Raw genomic sequence first — 23009 nt, forward strand, 5'->3', positions numbered from 1 at the left:
AAGAATAAAGGGAAAAAGGCCAAGAGGAAAGACAGACAAAATAGAAATGAAGATAAAGACAAAATAAGCTGTTAAAAATTAAAAGTTCAAATACACTGTATACATGTGTGGAAGTGTCACAATGAAATTCTCCTTGTACAATTTATGTTAATAAAAAATATGAATCAGATTAAAGGAGATTAAAAGTTGTTCTCCAATGGGGCTGGAAGGTGGCTCAGTGGTAGCATGTTTGCCTTGCATGCATGAGGCCCTGGGTTCGATTCCTCAGCACCACATAAGCAGAAAAAGCCAGAAGTGGCTCTGTGGCTCAAGTGGTAGAGCACTAGCCTTGAGCTGAAGAGCTGAGGGACAGCACCCAGCCCAGAGTTCAGGCCCCACTACCATAAACAAAAACAAAAACAAAAGTTGTTCTTCAAGTACAGGGACTCAGAGCGGAGTCTACAGAAGATTTTCTTTTACTGTAATTATTTTCTATTTTGATTTTAAAACAGAAAAGCATTGCTCAAAATTAAAACAAGATATATGTGTAGCTTCTCAATTTAAATAGTTAAAACAATACAGAGCAAGTTCTTCTGCAGAAATCACAAAACTCTTTCTCTCACTCTCTCTCATGCTTCATCTCACAACTTTTTTGCACAAGTAAAAGAAAGAACATATGGTCTACCAACATCAATATAATGGTTTTCCTTTCTTTCCATCTTTCAATTTTCCTTAAGCAGCCACTATACGCTACACATTTGCAGTAGACAGAAATAGAAAATAAATAAGGCTACACCCAAGGACCTACTGCCTTTGTATGTCCAAAAACTGATTTTTAAAAAAAGAAAAGAAACCTGAAGTACAGAAAACATCACCTTCATCAGGCAAACTTCAAGGAACCCCCTAATGTCATGTATCAACTTTAAATCAGAGCATTTCTTATTCTGCATAATTTATTAACTTTTGTATTATGCAGCCCCTCCTCTTTCAAATCCAAAGTCTCTGACATTTCCAGCTCTCCAGATACTGCTACAAACACACTATTAGATGCCATTCCTCCCTGGGGAGACTGGCAAGAAAAGGGCCAGAGAAAGAAATTTCACATTTTATTCCAATGCTAATATGACTGAATCTTTAATAACAGAACACATTCATCACTTTGATCAGGTTTAAAGAACTAAAGTTATAGTCACTTCCTTTAAATACTATGTTTTAGAGCTAGACCAATGTTTTGGCTAGATCATTACAAATGAGCATGAAGAGTTCACCTCACTGCAAGAGTTACAAAATTGTCTCTGTGGTCCTTGAGTCCTCTGTCCAGTGGTACTTATGCATCTATCATCCGGTGTCTATACAAATCTATCCCCCACTCGCCACTATTTTGAGAATCTGTTCATTGAAGTAAAACTATCTTTGATTTCCAACATCTAATAAAGTACCTATGGCCTGGCAGGGACAAATAAACACTGTACAACTGATAAAATAGCCCAAAAGGATTTCAGCTTTCCCAGACTGTACTGTGATAAACCCGCAAAATCATTGTTTCTACAAAAGTGGTTGGATGAGCAATGCCCATCAGGCATAACCACTGCTTTCAAAGTGGGGAACAGATGCATTTGCTGCAAAAGACAGACATTATTTCATCTAATGAGTGGATGGAAACAAGATGAGCTCTGGGCCCTCCACTTGCTTCCTCCCTTTGGAAAGCCACACCCAAAGAAAAGGGAAACCAAATGAAAGGTACTGTACACGGTCCTCTGTTCAACTCTCAATCATTTAAAGGATGAGGAGAATGAGACCAAAGGGTGTTTCTTAGTGGCTTCATTTTTCCTGCAAAGGGAAGCTTAAAAAACAGGTAATGGCACCATGAGAATTTTGGTCTGCCTACCACTCTGTATCAGTTGAGCCATACCTGCCAGCCTTACTTTGTGTATCCATCAAATAAGGAAGTATGCTCAGTTATTTCTAACAAGCCTACTATCTGCATGCCCTATTACCTATCTCAGTCATTAGTCAGTAAATACATCTTTTTTACTAATTTTTCTGGCTCTGTTGATACAAGGAATGGCATCCTTTGGTTGCGACCAGACATCATTTCTATACAAAAAAATATTATACTTATTCATATTTGATACTTATTTATATTTGATTAAGAAGTATTTAAAAACTCCATTTTGAAGTTAAATGAACCCACAGATACCATGACCTATTTACATTTTAATTGTTATATTTTAAATGAACCACTACACGTTAATGAACTCTCCTCTAGGGCTCAATTAGCTCTTTGTACACTTTATTGGCCACTGTTTCCTTATACATGTCTATAAGTCCATGTAGAAATGACTAACTACATGGTGAAGACCCATTATGTTTCCATCTCTCTAAAAAGCCTGGAGAGAGATCCACATTTAAATGGAGAAATGTTTCTCTCAATGCTGTCTTCCACATCTAAAGTATACAAACTATACTATGCTAATTGCTTGGTATGTGCTGGCTAAATGAATGTGGCACAGCTTCAAAGCTTCAGATTCAAACTCCATTTCCCTTTCTGCTTAGGTAATAGAGTCAGGAGAGTTCCAAATTAGCTTTACAAATGTTTAAACTTCTGCATCTAACCTACTATTCAGAACAATTAATGCACAAGACCATAGTGAGACTTTATTGCACTATTAAAATGTCTGCTCTGTTGAGACAGATTTTTCTAAAAGAACTTAAGGTTAAAGATAAAAGGAAATTGAATGTTTTGATTTCTGGCAATTTAAATAAGTGGACAGATGATTACAACAAGTTTTGTACAAGCATGTATGACATTAAATTGTAAATCAGCATGTTTCTGTCATGAATTCTCTCTCGAAGAGAATCATATACATTCATTTTAAAAAGAATACTTATGGTTGGGAATTGGAGACTTTCCATTGAGGAGACAGAAAACCGAGACAGAATAAGTTAATTACATAAAGTAAGAATATACGGGGTGCCAAAACTGATGTACCCACTGATCTCTCAAGTTACACCTGTAATAGTCTAGAAGATACTGCAGGAAACTTGACAGAAGAGCATTAGTAGTCTTCCGTATCCCTTAAGTCTATCAAACCACTTTGCCATCAGAAAATACTAGTTTGGCCTATGAGATCTTTTTAAAAAATTTTTGTGCCAGTACTAGAGTTTTAACTCAGACTCTCAATGTCTTGCTTAGCTTTTTGGTTCAAGGCTAACACTTCTTGAATCACACCCACTTGAGCCAACCCTCTTCTAGACCTATTAGATTTTAATCTTATGTAAATCTAATGAAAACTCCACTTCCAGGGAACGTTTCTACTGATTTGCAATTTTGTAACACTTTTCCTTACAATTAATCCTTTAAAATAAAACTATTAAAATAAAACTATTAAATTACAAGAATGGCTTGTAATTTAAAACAGTACATTCTGGACACCACTGAACAAATATTTTAGGGATACAATGAACATAACAGTATGGTTAATTCGTTGAGATGATTAAATGAGCCAGACATGGCAGTACATGCTTGGAATCTCAGCACTCAGGATTTTGAGGCAGTGGGAACTTGAATGAAAGGCCAGTCTGGGCTACCAGTAAGACATTTTATTTAAACAAAAACAAAGAAGTGGTACTGTGGCGCAAGTGGTAGAGTGCTAGCAAAAGAAGCTCAGGAATAGCTCCATGTACTGAGTTCAAGCCCCAAAGCCAACAAAAAAAAAAAAAAAAACTATTTTTAAAAGATTTAAAACAAAACAACAAAAAAGTCACTCTCTGCGGCTATTAATTCTTACCTTAAATACAGTAAGTGAACTTAGAAGCTGTTCTTTTTATCTCTGTGTGTGTGTGTGTGTGTGTGTGTGTGTAACCACACATGAGTTATACAAGTTGGGATTTCATCATGACATTTCCATGCATATATATATATATATATATATATATATATATATATATATATACACACACACACACACAATGTATTCCCATCACTTCCCACCAGAAGCTACTCTGTATTTTGTTAATATTCTGAAAAATCAACTTAAATATCTTCATATTATAGATGCTTAAGATCAGAGATTCATATGTCTTAAAATACATGTCAGCAACTGATTTCCAAAATAATGTAGTCTACCAGTAAACTCGATAGGAGATGCTTTCATCTTTAACATGGAGTTACTTGTTGGCAAACCAGACTTCAAACAATTTCATTTGCCATCTATGACTATAAGGATAGAAGCAAAGCAAACATGATTAAGAAGAAAGTCATCTTACCTGTCCCGTTGAGAGTAGCATTTTTATTTGTGTACAGCCTGATCATATGTCCTATTGTTTTTACATTTTCTCTCAACATTATACCTCGAGCTTGTACCATAAAAAGATATGTGTTGGCTATAAAAGAAAAAGAACAAGGAGAATGTCACAACACAATAAGCTTTTCTTAATAAGATTATAACCAAAATTAGTGACATACCCCATAAACATACCAACTCAATTAGCTTTGGACAATTACTATGCCTGAAGGAAAAGTAAAATATAAGAAAACTATTTCCAATTTAATATTTATAAAAATTGAATTGGTATTTTAAACACTAGAAATGAATCTTTTTAAATCTTTAAGTAGTTTACAAAAAAGCTTCAATTCAACATAATAGTTCATGAGTGCAATGCATCTTGATCAATGTCACTCCTTCCACTGGTCTCCATTTCTCCCAACCCAACCCTCCATTCTCTGCAAGCTGTCTGGTTCCATATTCACATACATACATTGAATATAATGACTATACAAATGAAAAAAATACTGCAATATCTATCAAACAAGACATTAAATGAACAAAACAGTCATAACAAACTCCTTTGCCTTTAAATAATTTTCTTCCATAGAGTGTATAAATTCAGTCTTTCAAAAAAGTACTCAATCCTGAGATTAAAATTCATTTTTCCTAATACTGTCAAATTTCTCATCACAAACTATACAGTGATAGATTGTTTTATTTAACAGTACGTATACCACAAATCACCATAGTATCTACTGTAAATATCCTGCAATGGATCTTATACATTCTTGCTGTGTTTGAGGAAGCAACCATGTCCTAGAATCAATTTTTACTTTGGTAACTTCTAAGAGTTAATACGTCAGCTTTTACACTCCCTTTCAATGACAAAGCTACCTATCCAAATCATAAAGATACACAGGGTCAAAAATTAATGTGCATGTTAAGGCTGGTTAACTTATTTCTAGGTGCTAAGTGCTTTAAAAATAAGCCCTTACTTTTTTGGGAAACTGACAAAGCTCAGAACCCCTGACTGTAGTACCAAATCCCTGCTCCAGCAAGCAGCAGAGTGAATTCAGAAGATCCTCTGCTTATCTGCTTCTGAGGTGCAGCACAGGACTTGGGCCAGTCCCCTGGGTCCCAATTTCTTCATTTTAAAAAGGTAGAACTACACCAGATGTTCTCTAAAGCCTTTTCCCTTCTGTACTGTCTAAGCACAAAGCCACAAAAGCCAAAACTCCATTCAGTCAAGAAGCTCACGCTCATGGGAAAGCCAAGAACAGCAAAGTTCAGTTAATGACTATCAATGTTAAGGAAAGTTGTCACTGAGCACAGTAATGAGAGTCAAAATATAAAAAGAGGAAAAAAATCCAATAGCTAAGAATAGCAACTAATTTTCTGGGCCTTATTCATACTTCCTTATCTCTAGTAAAGAGATGAGCAGAATATGCTATCTACTACTCCTTATGTCATTTTTATATATACTTACACTTACAGTGTAAGTGAGCAGAGCGCTAAATATAACCAGTAGGAAAAAATAAAGTAACTTTTCATTTTCAACCCATGAAAGACAGATGAACAGATGAGCAGGTTTCATGTGAGCTTTGCCTCAGTCATTTTTAACAGTATGTCTACATGCTTTCTAGAAAGCAGTCCTATAATTAGATTTAACTTGTTTAGGCTTGAGTGTATTATAAGGGATTACAACACTACAAAAAAATCTTCTTTTACTTGAATGGCTGTTAAAAGAATGAAGAGGCAAAGAAACAGCTTAAAATAATAAGAACTAAAAATGTACAAAAATGTTTCAACAAAAGACAAAAAGTGACATGTTGAGTTAAAACCCCTTTGTACAACGACACAATTTTTAAGTTATATTTTTAAATAGTTAAATTGTTTAATTTAAATTCAATTTTTAAAAAGCCAAACTAACACTAACAATTCTACCTATACCAAGATGTAAAATCATCTAAAATGTAAAAGAGAAGAGACATTAAACAGATTATCAAACCCAACTGGTTGACAGCACATTGGATTACTTAATTCCAAAGTGGGCTATAAAATCTGCTACCAATATTGTAATTGTTTGTTCTATACTAACCTAAACAAAGGGATAAAAATAATAAACCTAGACTTCTGTAAGTGATGTTGGCCTGGCTAAAAGATTAGGTAAGAGTATAAGTGCTCTGTACCTTTTGGAAATTTATTTTTTAAATCATATAGTATCCAGTTATATAATAAAAATAGTTAGAGAAAGTTTGTTTCTGACAAAACTACTAGAAAAATTTTACTGATGGCACCTATGACAAAGGCGAATTACTTGCCAAAAGTGAATTTAGTATTCAGTACATGGAGAGAAAAAAACAAAGCTAGAAACAAGCTCTTCAATGGAAAATCTATTCATTTATTAAAATCATTTACTGTCAAGTAAGTTACATTCCTCAGGCTCATGGTCCTCATAGGTTTAATCCCTAAAGATCAAAACCCAATAGAAAATGAAGATGTGTTTGGATACAGAATGACACAGTGTTAGGGCCACAGTGATATGTCAATGTTTTACAAAAGTCACACCAAGCACACCAGCATGAGAAAGGTTGTGCTGGACTTTCAAAACACCCTGAAACTACATCAGCCTATGGTCAGATAAATTGTTGCTGACTATCATGTACATAAAACCTCCCTTTGTAAGCCCTACAATTCAGAACATAAGTAAGTCTTTTTCAATCTTGCCCTTGGGTCTAGAGACAATCTGAAAAATATACTAAAGCACAGGGCTAATTAATACCATGCTGTGTGTTCTTTAATTTCATCCATTTGCTATCTGCCTATAACATATGTACTATGTTAGTTTTCAGGGGATAGGAGACTTTAAAAGAAAAAAAAACACTTCTTTTCAAAAAGGAACCAAAGAGGCGAAAATACTTGAACCAGTAAGTTTATGAAAGCTTCTAGACATTCTATCTCAGAGCTTATAAGAAAGGATTTATGAACTTGCCTCATTTTTTGCCAAAGAAAATTAAGGAACAGATCTGCTATAAATCTGTCTCCACCTTTCCCCCTTCTGGCTACAGTCACTGACAGGAATAGTCAGGATGAGAAGGATGCACCAGTCTGCAAGAACCTAGAAATGTTTCCTGGGCTTTGAAGGACTCAATATCCAGGTGCTGTGACAAACTGCACCTTTCCCTGGTTACAAATATGTTTAAATACAGAAATGCAGTTATAGAGATGTAGGCCTGGAGCTAAGAAAAAAAATGGGCTAGAAAAACAATTAGGAGAGACACTCATATTAAATGAAAGTTGGAACTACGGTGGTGAATTACAGGAAAAATAACCTAAAATCGAGATACAATGCATGCAGACCACAAACAGAAGGCCCCAAATAAATGATCCATAGATCATTCTCAGCTTGAACACAGTGAAGAAGCTACAAGCTAAAAAGAGAAAAGATTAAACAGGTCTAATGCCACAAAGGTTAAGGAGAAAGAATTAAACATCAACAACTAATGCCCAGCATATACTATTTGCCAGGAATCCTTAGCTCAGAGATATGTTTTATCTGTACCAATTTATTTAATCACATGCAACTCTCTTAGGTAGGTCCTGTTCTTCCCATTTCAGAAAAACAGAGACATAGAGTTAAGTAACCTGCCCAATGCCACATATAAGCCAGGAGTGGTTAAGTCTAGCTGTGATGTACTCTCTTTACCATCATTCCTTTGAACCCCTCCACAACACATTAGGAAAAACTAACCTCTAAGACAGCAGTTTCTTTCAGAAGCAAATCAAAAACATTAAACAGCTGGAGAAATAACAACAAAGTGAAAGCAGTAAGTTTCTGAAAAGGAAACCAGTAAGATCACACAAACGTTCTCAGGAAGAGGCTGGGCCTGAACATATGCCAACAGACTAAAAGAAGCCAGCAGAAAGAACTGAATGATTTCCATCACTAAAGGAAGAAAAAGGAAGGCAGTGCAAGTGGAGGCTCTGAAGGAAACAGGTGAAAAGTAGTCCAGGATATGATCGACAACCTGAGTTGTTTGGCAGTAATGGAAAAACAAGCTGGCATATCCCAGTATGTGGATGGTTTAAAAAAAAAAAAAGAAAGGAAGAGGAGACAGTATGGATGGGGGACAGAGAGCCAGACAATGAAGGTCCACATGGCTGTGGGGTTCACATGAGGAAGAGCAGGGGGAGCAGAACACAGCTGTGTAAACACCCAGGGCACAGGCACACACAGTAAAGATTTCCTGATGGTAGTGGGGTAAACTGGAATGAAACACAGAATCTGCTGCAGTCATCCAGGAGCGTACTTGTTGAACAGCACAGGTTTCTACAAAGGAGATGAATTAACATTTCCTAAGTAGCAACTTCAGTCAGGCACTGACCACATGAAAACTAGAAACATATGTAAATGAACATATACTTTTCATCAGGTTCTTATAATCACCTCCAGTAGGATGGGGTCCCCCCGCCCCCGCTCGAAAGATATTTCTATATCCTAACTCCTAGGATTTTTTCATGTCCTGAGTCAGATTCTGGTATATGTAATTAAATTAAGGATCTTGAGATGAAGAGCTCATTTGGGGGTTATCTGAGTGGACCCTAAATCCAATGGTAATTCCTCTTACAAAAGAAAAGAGGGAGAGTTCTCATACACATGTACACAGAAGTGAGGACAGAGACAGAAACTACAGTGCTGTGGCTATCACCAACAGGCCCAAAGCCACAACAGAATGTGTCCTACCAATACCTTAATTTCAGACTTCTAGTCTCCAGAACTATAATGACATACATTTCTACCATTCTAAGCCACTCGGTGTGTGGTAAGGTCTTATCTAAGTTTTACAACACTAATAACACCATGGATGACGATAAGACCAGGGGAAAAAGCAAACTCAGAAGCAAGTTATACAGGTGGAATTAAAAACTCAGATTCAATCAAGACCTGAGGGGAAACAATTTGGGTGACACAATAGAGCAAAGAGGTAGAAGACAGGGAAAGACAAAGAAAAAGGTAAATCTTCAGGTTTCAACTAATAGGGGGAGGAAGAGTCTAGCTAGAAGGCACACTTAAAGGTTACAGAAGATAAAATAGTTTTCCATGCTATCTAGAGATCATGTAAGGAAATAATACTTTAAAAAAGCAAAATATTGCTATAGTCTATACTCCTGCAAGTATATTCTGTCAAGTATCTCTGAGTTTCTAGGAATTCATAATAACCTAGATATCTGTTTCAGATGCTGAAAAAAATTATCTTGTTTGCACTCTATTTGATCCATGATTCCAGCCTGGCTTTTTAGTGGTGATTTGGAGATGAAGTCTCTTGGACTTTTCTGTCAGTCTGGCCTATAATGATGATTCTCCTCAGTCTTCTAAGTAGGTAGGATTGTAATAGTAAGCCACTAATACCATACTGAAAATTTATCTTCTTTCTACACTTAGAACAATGCTTGGTAAATCCCCAGAAATTATACCTCCAAACTTGAAAGAAAATGTTATTTCCAATAACAGTGTCGTAACCCCGAGATTAGGCCAAATCGGGTATCAAATATTGTTCATGCTGTTTAGGAAAAAAACATTGCTTGGTTTAAAAACAAAAATATAAACATTGAGGCCATGTCAATCTATTAAACCAATAATTCTTGTTATATTAAAGCACTATTTAAAAAGTATCGTAGGGCTGGGAAGGTGGCTCAGTGGTAGAGTGCTTGCCTTGCATGCTCAAGGCCCTGGGTTCGATTCCTCAGCACCACATAAGCAAAAAGAAAAAAGACGGAAGTGGCGCTGTGGCTCAAGTGGTAGAGCGCTAGCCTTGAGCTGAAGAGCTGAGGGACAGTGCCCAGACCCAGAGTTCAGGCCCCACTATCGGACCCAAAAAAAAACAAAAACAAAAAAGTATCATAGCATGGTGACAGTAATGCAAAACTAGGTAGAAGGCTTAGGAAAATCTTTTGTGCAAACCATTATCAACCTATTCATGGCTTATTAACAAATAAAGAGAATGAAAGAATTCTGTGTCCAGTGTCTCACTTTGCCTAGCAACTAACAAATGCAATGTTCACATGCAGTAGAGATCTATTTCAAATCTTAGCCAACAGCTCAAATTTTGCCAAGGTAATACTAAATATTAACAGGAAATTCTTTACAGATCTCTATTTCACTTCCACACTACAGTTAAAACAGTTTTAAATAAACTTTGGAGATTATTTGTATTTAAATAGTGATTTAAAAACACTTTTTAATGAAAATTGTGGTTCTAATACCTTATAATAAAAATGTTTAGGGGCTGGGAAGGTGGCTCAGTAGCACAGCACTTGCCTTGCATGCATGAGGCCCTGGGTTCGATTCCTCAGCACCACATAAGCAAAAAGAAAAAAGCCAGAAGTGGCGCTGTGGCTCAAGTGGTAGAGTGCTAGCCTTGAGCTGAAGAGCTGAGGGACAGCACTCAGGCCCAGAGTTCAGACCCCACGACCGGACCCCAAAAAAAAAAAATGTTTAGGACAGAAATATGTCTACCCAACATCTATATACTTATTGCTAAGCAATGTCAGAAACCAGGGGACCCTGTGGATTCTTCTCTAAAGAACAAAATCTAGGAGCACGAGTATCTAGGATTGCCTAAAACACAAGAAGTGCTGTTACAGCAACTAGTCCTAGATTAACAACAGCTGATACTTAGAAAGTAGACTTCATAAATGTAGTAACATGGAAACTCTAATCAAAGATAGTTGTGCATCCTGTCAGTGTTCAGTCACAAAGCCATTCACCTAAATAAAGGCATAGCTTCCATAAACTATTAGAGGAACTGAGTTAATGAGCTACACTGGGGGGATGGGGGGAAAATCAGCACCCGGAGGAAATGAGGGAATCAGACAAGGGAAAATGCAGGCAATTAAACTGCTTCTAAAAATCTACATCAGAGCCGGGCGCTGGTGGCTCACGCCTGTAATCCTAGCTACTCAGGAGGCTGAGATCTGAGGATCGTGGTTCAAAGCCAGTCCGGGCAAGAGAGACTGTGAGACTCCTATCTCCAATAAACCACCAGAAAACCGGAAGTGGCGCTGTAGCTCAAGTGGTAGAGCGCTCGCCTTGCTGAAGAGCTGAGGGACAGCGCCCAGGCCCAGAGTTCAAGCCCCACGACCGACAAAAAAAAAAAAAAAAATCTACATCAGGAAACGAAATAATACATACTCAAAGATCTAAATATAAACAAACATACCCAGGAAACATGAACTTTAAAAAAATTAGTGGCTTTGGGGCTGGCGGCATAGCTGGGGTGGTAGAGCACCAGCCAGTGAGCAAAAGGACCAGATAATGAGTTTGAGTCTCAATCTCGGAGGGGAAGAGGGTGGGTAAAATCATTTTATAGTCCACAAGATGAATGTGAAGCAAATCTCTATCCATACAGTGAGAGCTATGAGCTATATGTGCTCTCTTTCAACAATACCCCATTTCCTTATGTTTTCATGATTAAAATGCCTTTTCAAATTTCAGTTTACTCATGAAAGGAAAATGATCTAAAACAAGAAGCAAGAAAAGGGACACTTGGATGAGGAATGAAATTCAAAGACTGCCAAACCCAGAGCTTATTTTCAAATCAGTAAACAAGGTACCTGATAATTCACCTTCAGTCTCTTGATTGAAATGTAAAGTTCAATTTCTCTTGATTCCTATGAGTCAAATTGGAAATTTCACTGAATTGAAAAGTCAAAAAGTTTCCCCCATTTTTAACAGATGTGGCCCCACTATGTCACCCAAGCTGGCCTCAAACTCTTGGGCTCAAGGCGTCCTCCTGGGCCACACCGGTATCAGCACTTGATAAACAGAATTATCAGGACAATCTATGCAACATGGTTTCAGGAAAATCACAGTAACATTAGCAAGCCTCAAATATATAAAAATAACAGAGTATTTCAATCCAGATATCTTGTTATGGCAACTGGCCTCATCTAGCTCTTTAGACAACACTGTAGGTATCATAAGGCTATCAAATGCCAAGAAATGTTATTTTGAAATTATTTCCATTAGGTAATCTATAATGCTGTTCTCTTCAAGAACTTTTACTAATCTTGTTAAATGATTTACATTGTATCTATTAATTAAGAACACTAAATAGCACATTTACAGTCACTGCACTCACAAAAGAGCATATGACACTGGTTCTCACACACAATCTGGATTTTTAAAAAAAATCCTCCTGATAAGACGGTTACCTCAATCTTAAAACAAGTTTTTCTGGTTTTCAAAGAGTAAGATTAGTTTTATGAAGGATTAAATGATACAATATGACCAATGTAGAAAATTAAAGGCATCAAGCATTAAATTTTTTCTCCATCATTTGGAAATACATAGTAGAATTACATGGAGTCTATGCTAAAAATGAATCAGAACTGGAATCATAATCTCTACTGAAAGTCCTAAATGTGTAAAGGGACTCCTAGGGAGGAAGATGGGGTCCAGTGCAGCTGCGGGGGGGGGGGGGGTGTTAAATCAGAGCAGTGAACAGGATACATGTAATCAAGTTATACAACATGCATACATGAAAATGTTACATCAAAACCCATTTATCTGTATAGTTAACATATACGAACCAAAAAGAAAACATAAAAAAGAAAATACAACACATGAGGTTAATCGGACTAAATGATCATACATGCACATGAGAATTACCTTTATGAAACTCCTCTGTACAATTTAGAACATAAAAAAGAGTCAAAAGAAAATGACAAGACAGGCTATGATGGGGTGAAGGCAGGCCAGTACAGAGGGTAAATGGAAGTGAATGTGGATGAAATATGCACATATGACTACAGAAGAACGAACTCTGTTGAAAATGTTTTAAGAAGGGGGAAGGGAAGGCAAAAAGGGAGAGAGAGAGAGAGACGGAAAGAGAAAGAGAGAAATGAGTTTGATCCAGACACATTGTATATATGTCACAACAGGGCTGGGAATATGGCCTAGTGGTAGAGTGCTTGCCTAGCATGCATGAAGCCCTGGGTTTGATTCCTCAGTTTGATATACAGAGAAAGCCAGAAGTGGTGCTGTGGCTCAAGTGGTAGAGCTCTAGCCTTGAGCTGTGGCTCAAGTGGTAGAGCTCTAGCCTTGAGCTGAAGAACTCAGGGACAGCGCCCAGGCCCAGAGTTCAAGCCCCACAACTGACAAAAAAAAAAATGTCACAACAAACACCAACCCCTGGTAGAACTAATAAATGCTAATAAAAATATTTAAAATAATAGAATATCAGGCCTGGCACCAACCAATGGTTCACACCTGTAATCCTATCTAGTCAGGACACTGCTATCTGGGCATCATGCTTTAAAGCCAGGTGGGGACTAAAAGTCCCTAAGACTCTTATCTCCAATTAAACACACACACACACACACACACACACACATGCAGGAAGTCGAGCTGTGGCTTAAGTGGCAGAGCACTAGTCTTGAGCAAAAAACTCAGGGACAGTATCCAGGATGTGATTTCAAACCCCAGAACCAGTACAAACACACACACTTACATAAACACACACGCACACATACACACACACACACACACACACACACACACACACACACACACACACACACACACACACAAAGTGGTGATACTTCCAGAAAAAAAGGCTTATTAAAGCTGACCACCTTAAATAAGGCTTAAGCAAATACATATTTGAAAACTATTCCTTTGGAATTGTCAAGCATAACTAATGACATTTGTAACAACATAACAATATCCTGTCCATATTAACTTATATTATCATAGTGTCCTGTACACAGCTTTCTAAGCTAGCACAGCCTACAAACACATCTTTAGTGAAGAACAATGTAATTTGGCAGAACAAAAACTTATTAAATAGATTAGTCCTAAACATACATATAAGCCAAATGCCCTATTATTTATACTTTTGGAAGAGAAGAAATGGTTAATTACAGTTTATGTCACCATAAATTAGTGACATAGCCTAACATCCCTTAAACTGTTTCAGCTAAGTAGGGTTTTGCTGTGACTTAAGACAAACTACCAAATTCTGCTATCACCGAAAAGCAAGTATGCCCACTGCAGTCCGACCTATGAAGCATAACAAGTCAAACTGTCCCAATATAGGATTAGATATACTATTCTAAATGAGTAAGACTGAGATGCGACCTGAAACTCTCAGGTGAGACCAAAGTATGAGGTAAAAGTGTCTAATTGTAATTGGAGGAAATGCTTCATTATTCAAAGGTATGTTAATGGCATCCTAAGTATCCTCAGACAATTTAGTTTCAACTTTCAATTGACTGGATCTTCAATTTGAATCACAATATTTCTTGAATACTATTGTCTTTGCTATGATCTTAACAAAAAGCAAGTCTCTGAAATATTAAATTACCATAACCTATAAAAAATTAAAAAGAATCAGAGGGGGGGCTGGGAAGGTGGCTCAGTGGTAGAGTGCTTGCCATGCATGCATGAGGCCCTGGGTTCGATTCCTCAGTACCACATGAGCAGAAAAAGCCAGAAGTGGGGCTGTGGCTCAAGTGGTAGAGTGCTAGCCTTGAGCAAAAGAAGCGCAGGGACAGTGCCCTGAGTTCAAGCCCTAGGACGGGCAAAAAAAAAAAAAAGTATCAAAGGGACAGGAACTAAAAAGAAATAGAGGTGAAGGGAGAAGTAAAAAAAAGACTAAAGGAGAAATAAGGAGTGGGCTTGGTGGCTCATACCTATAATCCTAGCTACTCCGGAGGCTGAGATCTGTGGATCTCAGTGTGAAGCTAGCCCTGGCAGGAAAATCCCTAAGCCGCTTATCTCCAATAAATTACCAAAAAGCCAGAAGTGGAGCTGTGGCTTAAGTGGTGAAATACTAGCCTTGAGCAAAATGAAGCTCAGGGACAGCACCGGATCCGGAGTTCAAGCCCTAGGACCAGCACAAGAAAACTGAGAAAAGAAGAAACAAGGACAGGCTGTCCTGCTTAGGTGGGGAAGCTATTCCCACCTTTACATCTTCCCTTAAACAAATATGAAAGGCAGGCTTAAAAGGAAAAAGGAAACAAAAAGTCCATGACAGGAACCAGCCAGGTGGCACAGGTTTGGCCACCAGAGTACAAGGTCAACACAGTACACATGTGCAGTTTAAGTTAAGGACAGAGGACTGTGGCCCCTGCCAAGCAAAGCACCCTCTCTATCCCCAACGGGGACAGGGGAGAAGGAGAGAGGTATCATGTATATGAAATGGTAAGGAATTCATCCACATTAATTCTTTAAAAAGGGAAGGGAAGGAAAAAAACCCACATAAAGGCCACTTAATGATGTCTAGTCAATCAGTCACTTATGGATGTGTATGTGTGCACACACGTGCATGGGTACCCATTACCCTGCATGCCCACAATCTGTCTCATCATTAGTCTTACCACCAAGGTGATCCAAAGTTCTGCCTTTTCTACGGGATACTCATTTCTTCAACCTTAAGAAACTTCCTATGTCCCCCAAAGCCTCAGATTTCCAGGCCAAAATAACATGTCCTTTAACTCAGGCACAAGAGAGCTAATCTTTTGCAAAGATCGGCTATTCTAACAACATGGAGGATAAAGGCAGGGCATATGACGGTCTTCCTTCCCTCTTTCTTCATCCAAAAGCTAGCTCTGCTGACTGTGGTATTCCAATGATAGATAAAGCAGAGACCAATCTTTGGGAGTTTGATCCTGAGGCTTTTTTGCCAATGGCTTTGACACCAGAGACATCAAAGTTGCCATGTCCAGGGTTCTCATGGCCTAGGGCCCTCGTACAGAGGAGCAAACACAAGACTGTGAGGGGAAAGCAGCAGTCACTGATAGAACCACCAGGACACAAGGGTTAAGAGTCCAGAGCAACTTACAGTAAACAAGCTTTTCACAGGATGGCTTATGTGCTAAAAATGACCAATATTTGGGATCTTTAGGAATAAGGCCTAGGAAATATGTTTATCAAAGCATATTTAAATGTTAGAAACCTTAAAGCATATTTTAAAACCACCAAAAAATACTTGGCTGAGTTAAGAAATTAATGTACAGCACTGCCTCAAAAGAAAAATGAGAACTGGACACCAGTGGCTCACATCCGTAATTATAGCTACTCAGGAGGCTGAGATCTGAGAACCAAAGTTCAATGCCAGCCTAGAAAATGTCTATGAGATTCTTATCTCCAACTAACCATCAAAAAAGCTGGAAGTGGATCTGTGGGTCAAGTGATAGAGCACTCTCCTTGAACAGAAAAGCTAAGGGACAGCTCCCAGGCCCTAAGTTCAAACCCTAGTACCAGCACCAAAAGCTGGGCTGGGGGGGGGGGGGGGGGAGAAGCAACCTTAACCTAGGATTATGAGACATCCTTAACCTAGGATTATAGTCTTTGTCTCTAATAGGTATTCTAAATGCTTCTCCAATTCACCACCAGAAAACTGGGAGTGGTGCTATGGCCCAAGTGGTAGAGCACTTGCCTTGAGCTGAAGAGCTCAGGGGCAGTGCCCAGGCCCAGTTCAAGCCCCTCCCTCCAAAAAAACTGATGGTAAAGGGCTAAGTTGCAGTGCTTCAGAAGAAATGCAATTCAGCTGTGTGAGACCATCTCTAAGAGGGCCTGCCACCAGTTTAAGTGAGGACAGATCCTTCAGACTCTCCTGTAACAAGGCAGAGGAGTGAAGGGGCAGCAGAACCTCCTGAGACAGTTCCAAACTACCCTTGAGTCTCCTCTATAGTCTGACTTCACCCCTAGTTTTCCAAGTTTAAGAGTGCAGACTTGATGAGTACTTCCATTTGCAGCACAATTTACTTGCTAGAGGAGAGACAGGTAAGTGTCTTTCACCTCCGCTGAAGACATCCAAATCCTTCTCCTGGCCTCCATCTATCTACTGAAAAATTCTTTCTAGATGGCCCTCAAGCATTAATTCAGTTTTTCTGAAACCTAAATAGTTCCCTCAAAACATGTACCTATAGTTAGGCACTGGTGGCTCATGTCTGTAATCCTAACTACTCAGGAGGCTGAGATCTAAGTATCTTGGTTCAAAGCCAGCCTGGGCACAAAAGACCCAGTGAGACTCTTATCTCCAATTAACCGGTCAAAAACCAGAAGTGGTGCTGTGGCTCAAGTGGTAGAGTGCTATCCTTGAGCACAAAGAGGTTCAGGGACAGCATTTAAGCCCTGAGTTCAAGCCCCATGACCAACAACAACAAAAGTACCTACCATTCCACATTCCTATTATTAATTACCCTGATAGTGAAGTTAGAATCTGAGCACCACCTTACAGCTGTTCCCTTTACCATCCTGTTAACTCCTTGATCTGACCTGAGGCAACTATCAACTTTGCTCTGGATCTCTGGGCTACTGCAACAACTTCTTACCTGTTTTCCTATGCCTCTACATGTTCACGCCAGGATTATTCTAAAACAAAGAAATGCATCATGAACCTTGGCAAAACGTCTGCTGTTTCCTGATACAAGAAGGAAAAAAAAAAAAAACAGCAGCAGCACCAGACACATGGTCAGTAAAAAGGCTCAGAGGGAAAAAGATAATCAATACCATGGCCCAAATCAGAAGAACCCCAGCCTATAGCCACACAGATTAGAGCACTTGAGAAGGAAAAACAAATCACAAGGACCTTTGCAACTCAAAACAGATTGTACCATAGGAAAAGAACACAGCTAGGCTCCCCCAGCTAGGCCCAAGAGGCAAATGGGCAGCAAAATGCAGGCTAAAGGGCAAGTTACTGTCTAATGAGGTAACACAGAGAAAAAACAAAATGAAATGCCTAGTGTGGTTCATTACCAAGCCTCCTATCCCAGGATACATGCTTCTACACACGTCCCACCCATACTCCACCCACCCCCCCCACTACCAACTTCACCAGGGCCAATGGACACAAACCACTTGGAGGCCTAAAGAACCAAGCACTTACTCAGGTTATTAGTTAATACTCCAAAGGGAGCTCATAGAGATTCAGAGCAAAGTAACCTGACCAGATTCCACCTCTACCCAACTTCAGTGTATCAAGAGAAGGTCAAAGACTCCACACTGAGTCAAACGACAGGGAAATCCCTGATCCCTGGGGCTAGTCTTTGACCCTAATCCTCCATCCCCATGATACTGCCCTACTGCTTAGAGGTACATCCATTTCCTTCTTAATCACAGACAGCTTAGACAAGGCTGGATGAGCCGAGCCGTTCTCTACGACAAGAGCTTCAGGGTACCTGTGATGTTCTTTAGGCTAGGCCACTGAGTCACACTTCCCAATTAGTCCATGGCACCCCATACCCACAGAACCACAGGACTGCTATTTTCTAGAAGCTTTGTTCAATTTGCTCCCTTAGACCAGAATCCCTTTGCTCAGTCTAGATAAACCCTAACTGTTGCCCACTCCCAACTCCAGCTTCTGTGGGAATCTTTAACCAGCCTACAGTCGGCAGCACAGACTTGACAAGGACTGCTCTTTGTGGAGTTCATCCCCACCAACAACCGTGTTTTACTCATCCTTGTGTCCCTTGTCTCAGTGTGCACCTTCTCTTGGGGGCTCCATTTGTATTTGCTGAAGCAATTTGTAAGTCAGCTCATTTCCTTTGATACCACAGGGAAAAAAATGACATTAGACTAAAAGTTGCTATATGGAAAATGGCTTTTTATTGAATGCAACCAGCTCAAAAGTTTAAAGGGAACTTGTGCTCATCTCTTTGCAGCCAAGTACAAAGGCATACAGAAGATATTGTGGCTCCCATTCTGCTGTGTGGGTTACTGCAGTACATCCATCAACTTCCCAAAGTAGAGCCAAGGGAGGTTGCCTGCCACCAGTTTCCCTCAGACTACCCTGTGTTTCCAACACGAATTAGAAATTTTAAGGAAAAATATGGGCCAGACACAGTGGCTGCTTCTTGTAATCCTAAATTCTAGGGAGGACATGGGAGAACTGAGGTTCAAGGTCATGCTGGGCAAAATGTTGGTAAGACCCTATCTCAAAATACAAACCAGGCATGTTAGCTCACACCAGGAATCCCAGCTATGCAGGAACAATGGTAGAAAGACCACAGTGTAGTAAAAAGCAACTAAAGCCAATTGTATTGGAGAGCAGGACAACTCAAATGGTAGAGACTTGCTTAGCATGTGTGAGGCTCTGAGTTCAACACTCCAGGCAAAAAAATGTTAAAAAGTAAGTAGCTCTGAGTTCTAGGAAACTCATTGTAGATTAAGGCCCAAATAGCCCAGGAAATGCTGGGCAACATCTGAAGACAGTGAAAACTATCATCTTTTTGGCAGCAAAAAAAAAAAAGTTCTATGTTTCTATGTCTAAATTATTTCATCACAGATTTCTTACAGTATCATTAGCTGTACAGAGACTGTTCTTGGAATGTTTTATATTGTAGCCTAAATTACTACAAGGAAAATTTTATGATGACTAAAATGTATACTGTGTACAAGTACTTTTACATCAAAATTCTTGATAGATGTCAACCAATTATATTTCCCTACATTTCCAGACATGTGTTTGTCATGTGCGTCCCTGACTCTCTCCCTCCTGATCTGACACACATTTCAGTTGTCAATGGTGTAACCTACTGAGGTGACATTAATCACCTAAGAAAAATCCACACGGATTGACCCTTAAGAATCTACAAATAGGGCTGGGAAGGTGGCTCAGTGGTAGAGCACTTGCCTTGTACATGCCTGAGGCCCTGGGTTCGATTCCTCAGCACCACATAAGCAAAAAGAAAAAAGCCATAAGTGGCACTGTGGCTCAAGTAGTAGAGTGCTAGCCTTGAGCTGAAGAGCTGAGGGACAGCGTCCAGGCCCAGAGTTCAGGCCCCAGGACCGGACCCAAAAAAAAAGAATCTACAAATAATATATTAGGGCAATAACCAAAAAAAAAATTACTATCAAGTAAAACACTGGAATTCTGATTTAACTGTCTAAATAACATAATACTTAACACATTACTCAAAATACAAAGTAAGGGAGTAAGGGAGCTTAGGTATATAGTTCAGTAGTAGTGGGCTTGCCTTTCATACATGTGTCCTTGGGTTCAATCCCTAGCACCACAAAACAAACAAGGAAAGAAAAAAGAAAAAGGTTTTCTTTTTCATCTAAGTGCAAAAAGAAAAAAAATTCTCCAGAATCTTCCAAAGTCAAATGTCTGGTAAAATAAACATCAACTAAAGATATCAAGGAAAAGCTACAAATTTATAAGACTCCCAAAATGACAAGTTTATGACTCCCAAAATGACAAAAAAACATGAAAAGAAAAACAGAATATACCTGACATCTATCAAGTAGCTGACATGGTTGGATTAATAAATATGTCCTGCTGTGTTTTGTTTTGTTGAGACAGTGTTTTACTATGTAGCCCTGGAACAACTTAAGATTTTCATATCTCAGTCTCCCAAGTGCTCGAATTACATACTAAGGTGAGAACAATTTGTGGACTGAAGTGTCTAAGGTGAGCCCCAGCAATCCCTCCTTCAAAGAGAAATACAGAAAGACAGAGATAGAGATAGATGCAGAAAGAGATATACATACCTGAAAAATAACAAAGAAAAGAAGTGTAGAATGAGATGTGGTTTAAGCCAAAGCCAAGCACCACCAAAAAAAGGCTGGGGGGAGGTGGGGGGAGTGTGAAGAAAAAGAAAGAAATGAAGCAGTGTGATTAAGACTTCTCTCCGGCAATTCATTACAACCATCTACTACAATCAAGACAACCTGCCCATCAGAATTCTATCTCAAATTACTGCATCTATTTTCACTAAAAGCATTACATTTTTAGCTAACTCAGAGGAGAATCATTAGCTCAAAAGACTACTAGTGTTTGAACAGGAAGTGGCACCTTAAATGCAGCATACCCAGGGAAGTTCAGCACACCCTCAGAACTATGATGTACTTTAATGCTGGTATGGTTTCCTATGTTTCATTCATTAGAATGCTACATTGTCTTCCTGTCAATCAAGAGACTGAAGGGAAAGAAAGTAGAATATTTAATAAGGAAACCAATTCAAGCACACTAGATAGAAATGCACTTTGGACCAAAGGCCTGCAGTGGTCAAGAGAAGGTTAAAAATCTGAAACTACACACTGCTTTGCACAATTGCGTTAATCACAGAAGTCACCCTAATAGGCAGCTGAGTTAACTTGCCCTTGAAAAACAGACTCAAGCCAGCTAGCTGATGGGACCACCCTGCCTTTACAGGCCAACTCAGCCCCTGAAAATTCCTCAAGTCTGGCACAAATGTTCACTGACCCCATTCTAAACCTGTGACCTAGAACGCTAGAGTACATACACTCTCGACCTCAATTGCATCCCATGCTGCGGTCTCTCCATTGTACTTTCACCACGGATTATCAGATACCTGCAGTTGCCTGAATAAAAACCCCGACTGAACCCTCCACTGAAGCTTAAGAAAGACAGGCAATCAAATGGATGAAGTAGTAATGAAATACTCAAGGAAGCGCGGCAGGCCATCATACCTTATCTTACTACATCCACTTAATAACATTCTTTAAGTTCGAAAATACGCATCCATGAATAAAACTCTGATCCAAGCCAAGCCCCAAAGCAGATCACTTGACAGGTCTGAGATAACAATTCAAATAACATGCTTGCTTTCTCCGAACCCCCCCCCCCCCAACACACACCGCTGAGCCCCATTGGCAAACCCCAAAAGCAACCACCCAGGCACCCCAAATTTATGGCGACCCGGGGAGATTGAGGGTGTGTCCCAGTCCGGTGCTTACCGATGCCCGGAGCCACATAGATGAAGTAGAGGCAAGAGGAGGAGAGCGAGAAGATGAAGATGAAGACGAGGAGGAAACGATTGGAAACCCGCATCATCCGCCTGAGCACGGACATCTTCCTCTCTTCAGCCAGCAGCTCAGGCTGCGCTCTCGGGCGCGACTCGCGGAGCCACGATCCAGGCCCTAAACTTCCACGGATGCTCTAAAGACACCCCGAGAACGCAGCAGGGGCCGCACGGCGGGTGGAGTGTGGGAGAGGGCCCGAGCGGGGAGGGAGAAAAGAGGAAGACGAGGAAGGAATGAATGGGAGGCCAGAGGTCACGGAGGGGGAGAAGGAAAGAGAGGCGTGGATGGCCTCGTGGGTAGGGGAGAGGCAAGCCAAGAGACCCGGACGGGGAAGCCGAGGAGGCCGCGGGCGCCCGTCCTCCCCCACCCGGCACCGGCGGGAGGAAGGAGGGGCTGCAGGTGCGGAGCGGAGAGGCGCCGGCTGCGCGCCGCGGCGCCCTGCGGAGACCGGTGTCCGACCGCAGCAGGCGGGGCCGCCCGCGGTGGGGTCCGGGAGAAGCCCCGCGCCCCCGCTGCCCCCCCACGACCCCCCCCCCGGGCACTCGGGTCCAGCCCGCCCGCGTGCGCTCCGAGGGCCCCGGCCTGCGCCTCCGCCTCCGGGCCGCGGCGTCTCGTGCCCGCGCGGGGCTAGCGTGGGCGCCCGGGCCGCAGCCGCTGCACGCGACGCGCGGACACCCGCGAGGGCCCTGGGGGCCGAGGAGCTGGGCGCTCGCCGGCGCGCAGCCTCCACCTCATGCCGTGCGGGGCTCCGGAGCCCTGCGGCTGCCGCGGGAGCCAAGCGCAGGCCAGGGCGGCGTCCCGGCCAGCGGCGAGCGCGCTGCCACTCGGTCTCCGGCTTCGGTCGCTGCGGCCCGCTGCCCGTCCGGCTGCAAGGGCGACAACGAGAGCGGCATTACCCCCCGCGGGCTCGGGGTGTCGCGCCCCCGCCGGCGCCGCCCCCGGACACCGGGCGAAGAGCGGCCCCGCACGATGCGCGCGGTGGA

The 23009-nt window shown here is 40.7% G+C and overlaps 1 protein-coding gene across 3 annotated transcripts in view; it reads right to left on the bottom strand.

Moving 5' to 3' along the window:
• B4galt6 (beta-1,4-galactosyltransferase 6) overlaps positions 1 to 22506 on the bottom strand; it is a 58447-nt gene extending 35941 nt beyond the window's left edge. The window contains exons 1-2 of one of the 3 annotated variants that reach the window (XM_042675322.1): positions 21961 to 22506; positions 4249 to 4365 (exon numbers count right to left, since the gene is read on the bottom strand). In XM_042675322.1, coding sequence (XP_042531256.1) covers positions 4249 to 4365; positions 21961 to 22075 — 232 coding nt within the window. In that variant the 5' untranslated portion in view covers positions 22076 to 22506. Of the gene's footprint in view, positions 1 to 4248; positions 4366 to 8001; positions 8041 to 11864; positions 11922 to 21960 lie in introns of those variants that run through there. The other 2 variants (XM_042675324.1, XM_042675323.1) reach the window with 2 other exon arrangements.
• Positions 22507 to 23009: the final 503 nt, after the last annotated feature.

This window comes from Dipodomys spectabilis, unplaced genomic scaffold, assembly GCF_019054845.1.
Source record: "Dipodomys spectabilis isolate Male_0828 unplaced genomic scaffold, ASM1905484v1 ptg000024l, whole genome shotgun sequence".
NCBI lineage: Eukaryota > Metazoa > Chordata > Mammalia > Rodentia > Heteromyidae > Dipodomys > Dipodomys spectabilis.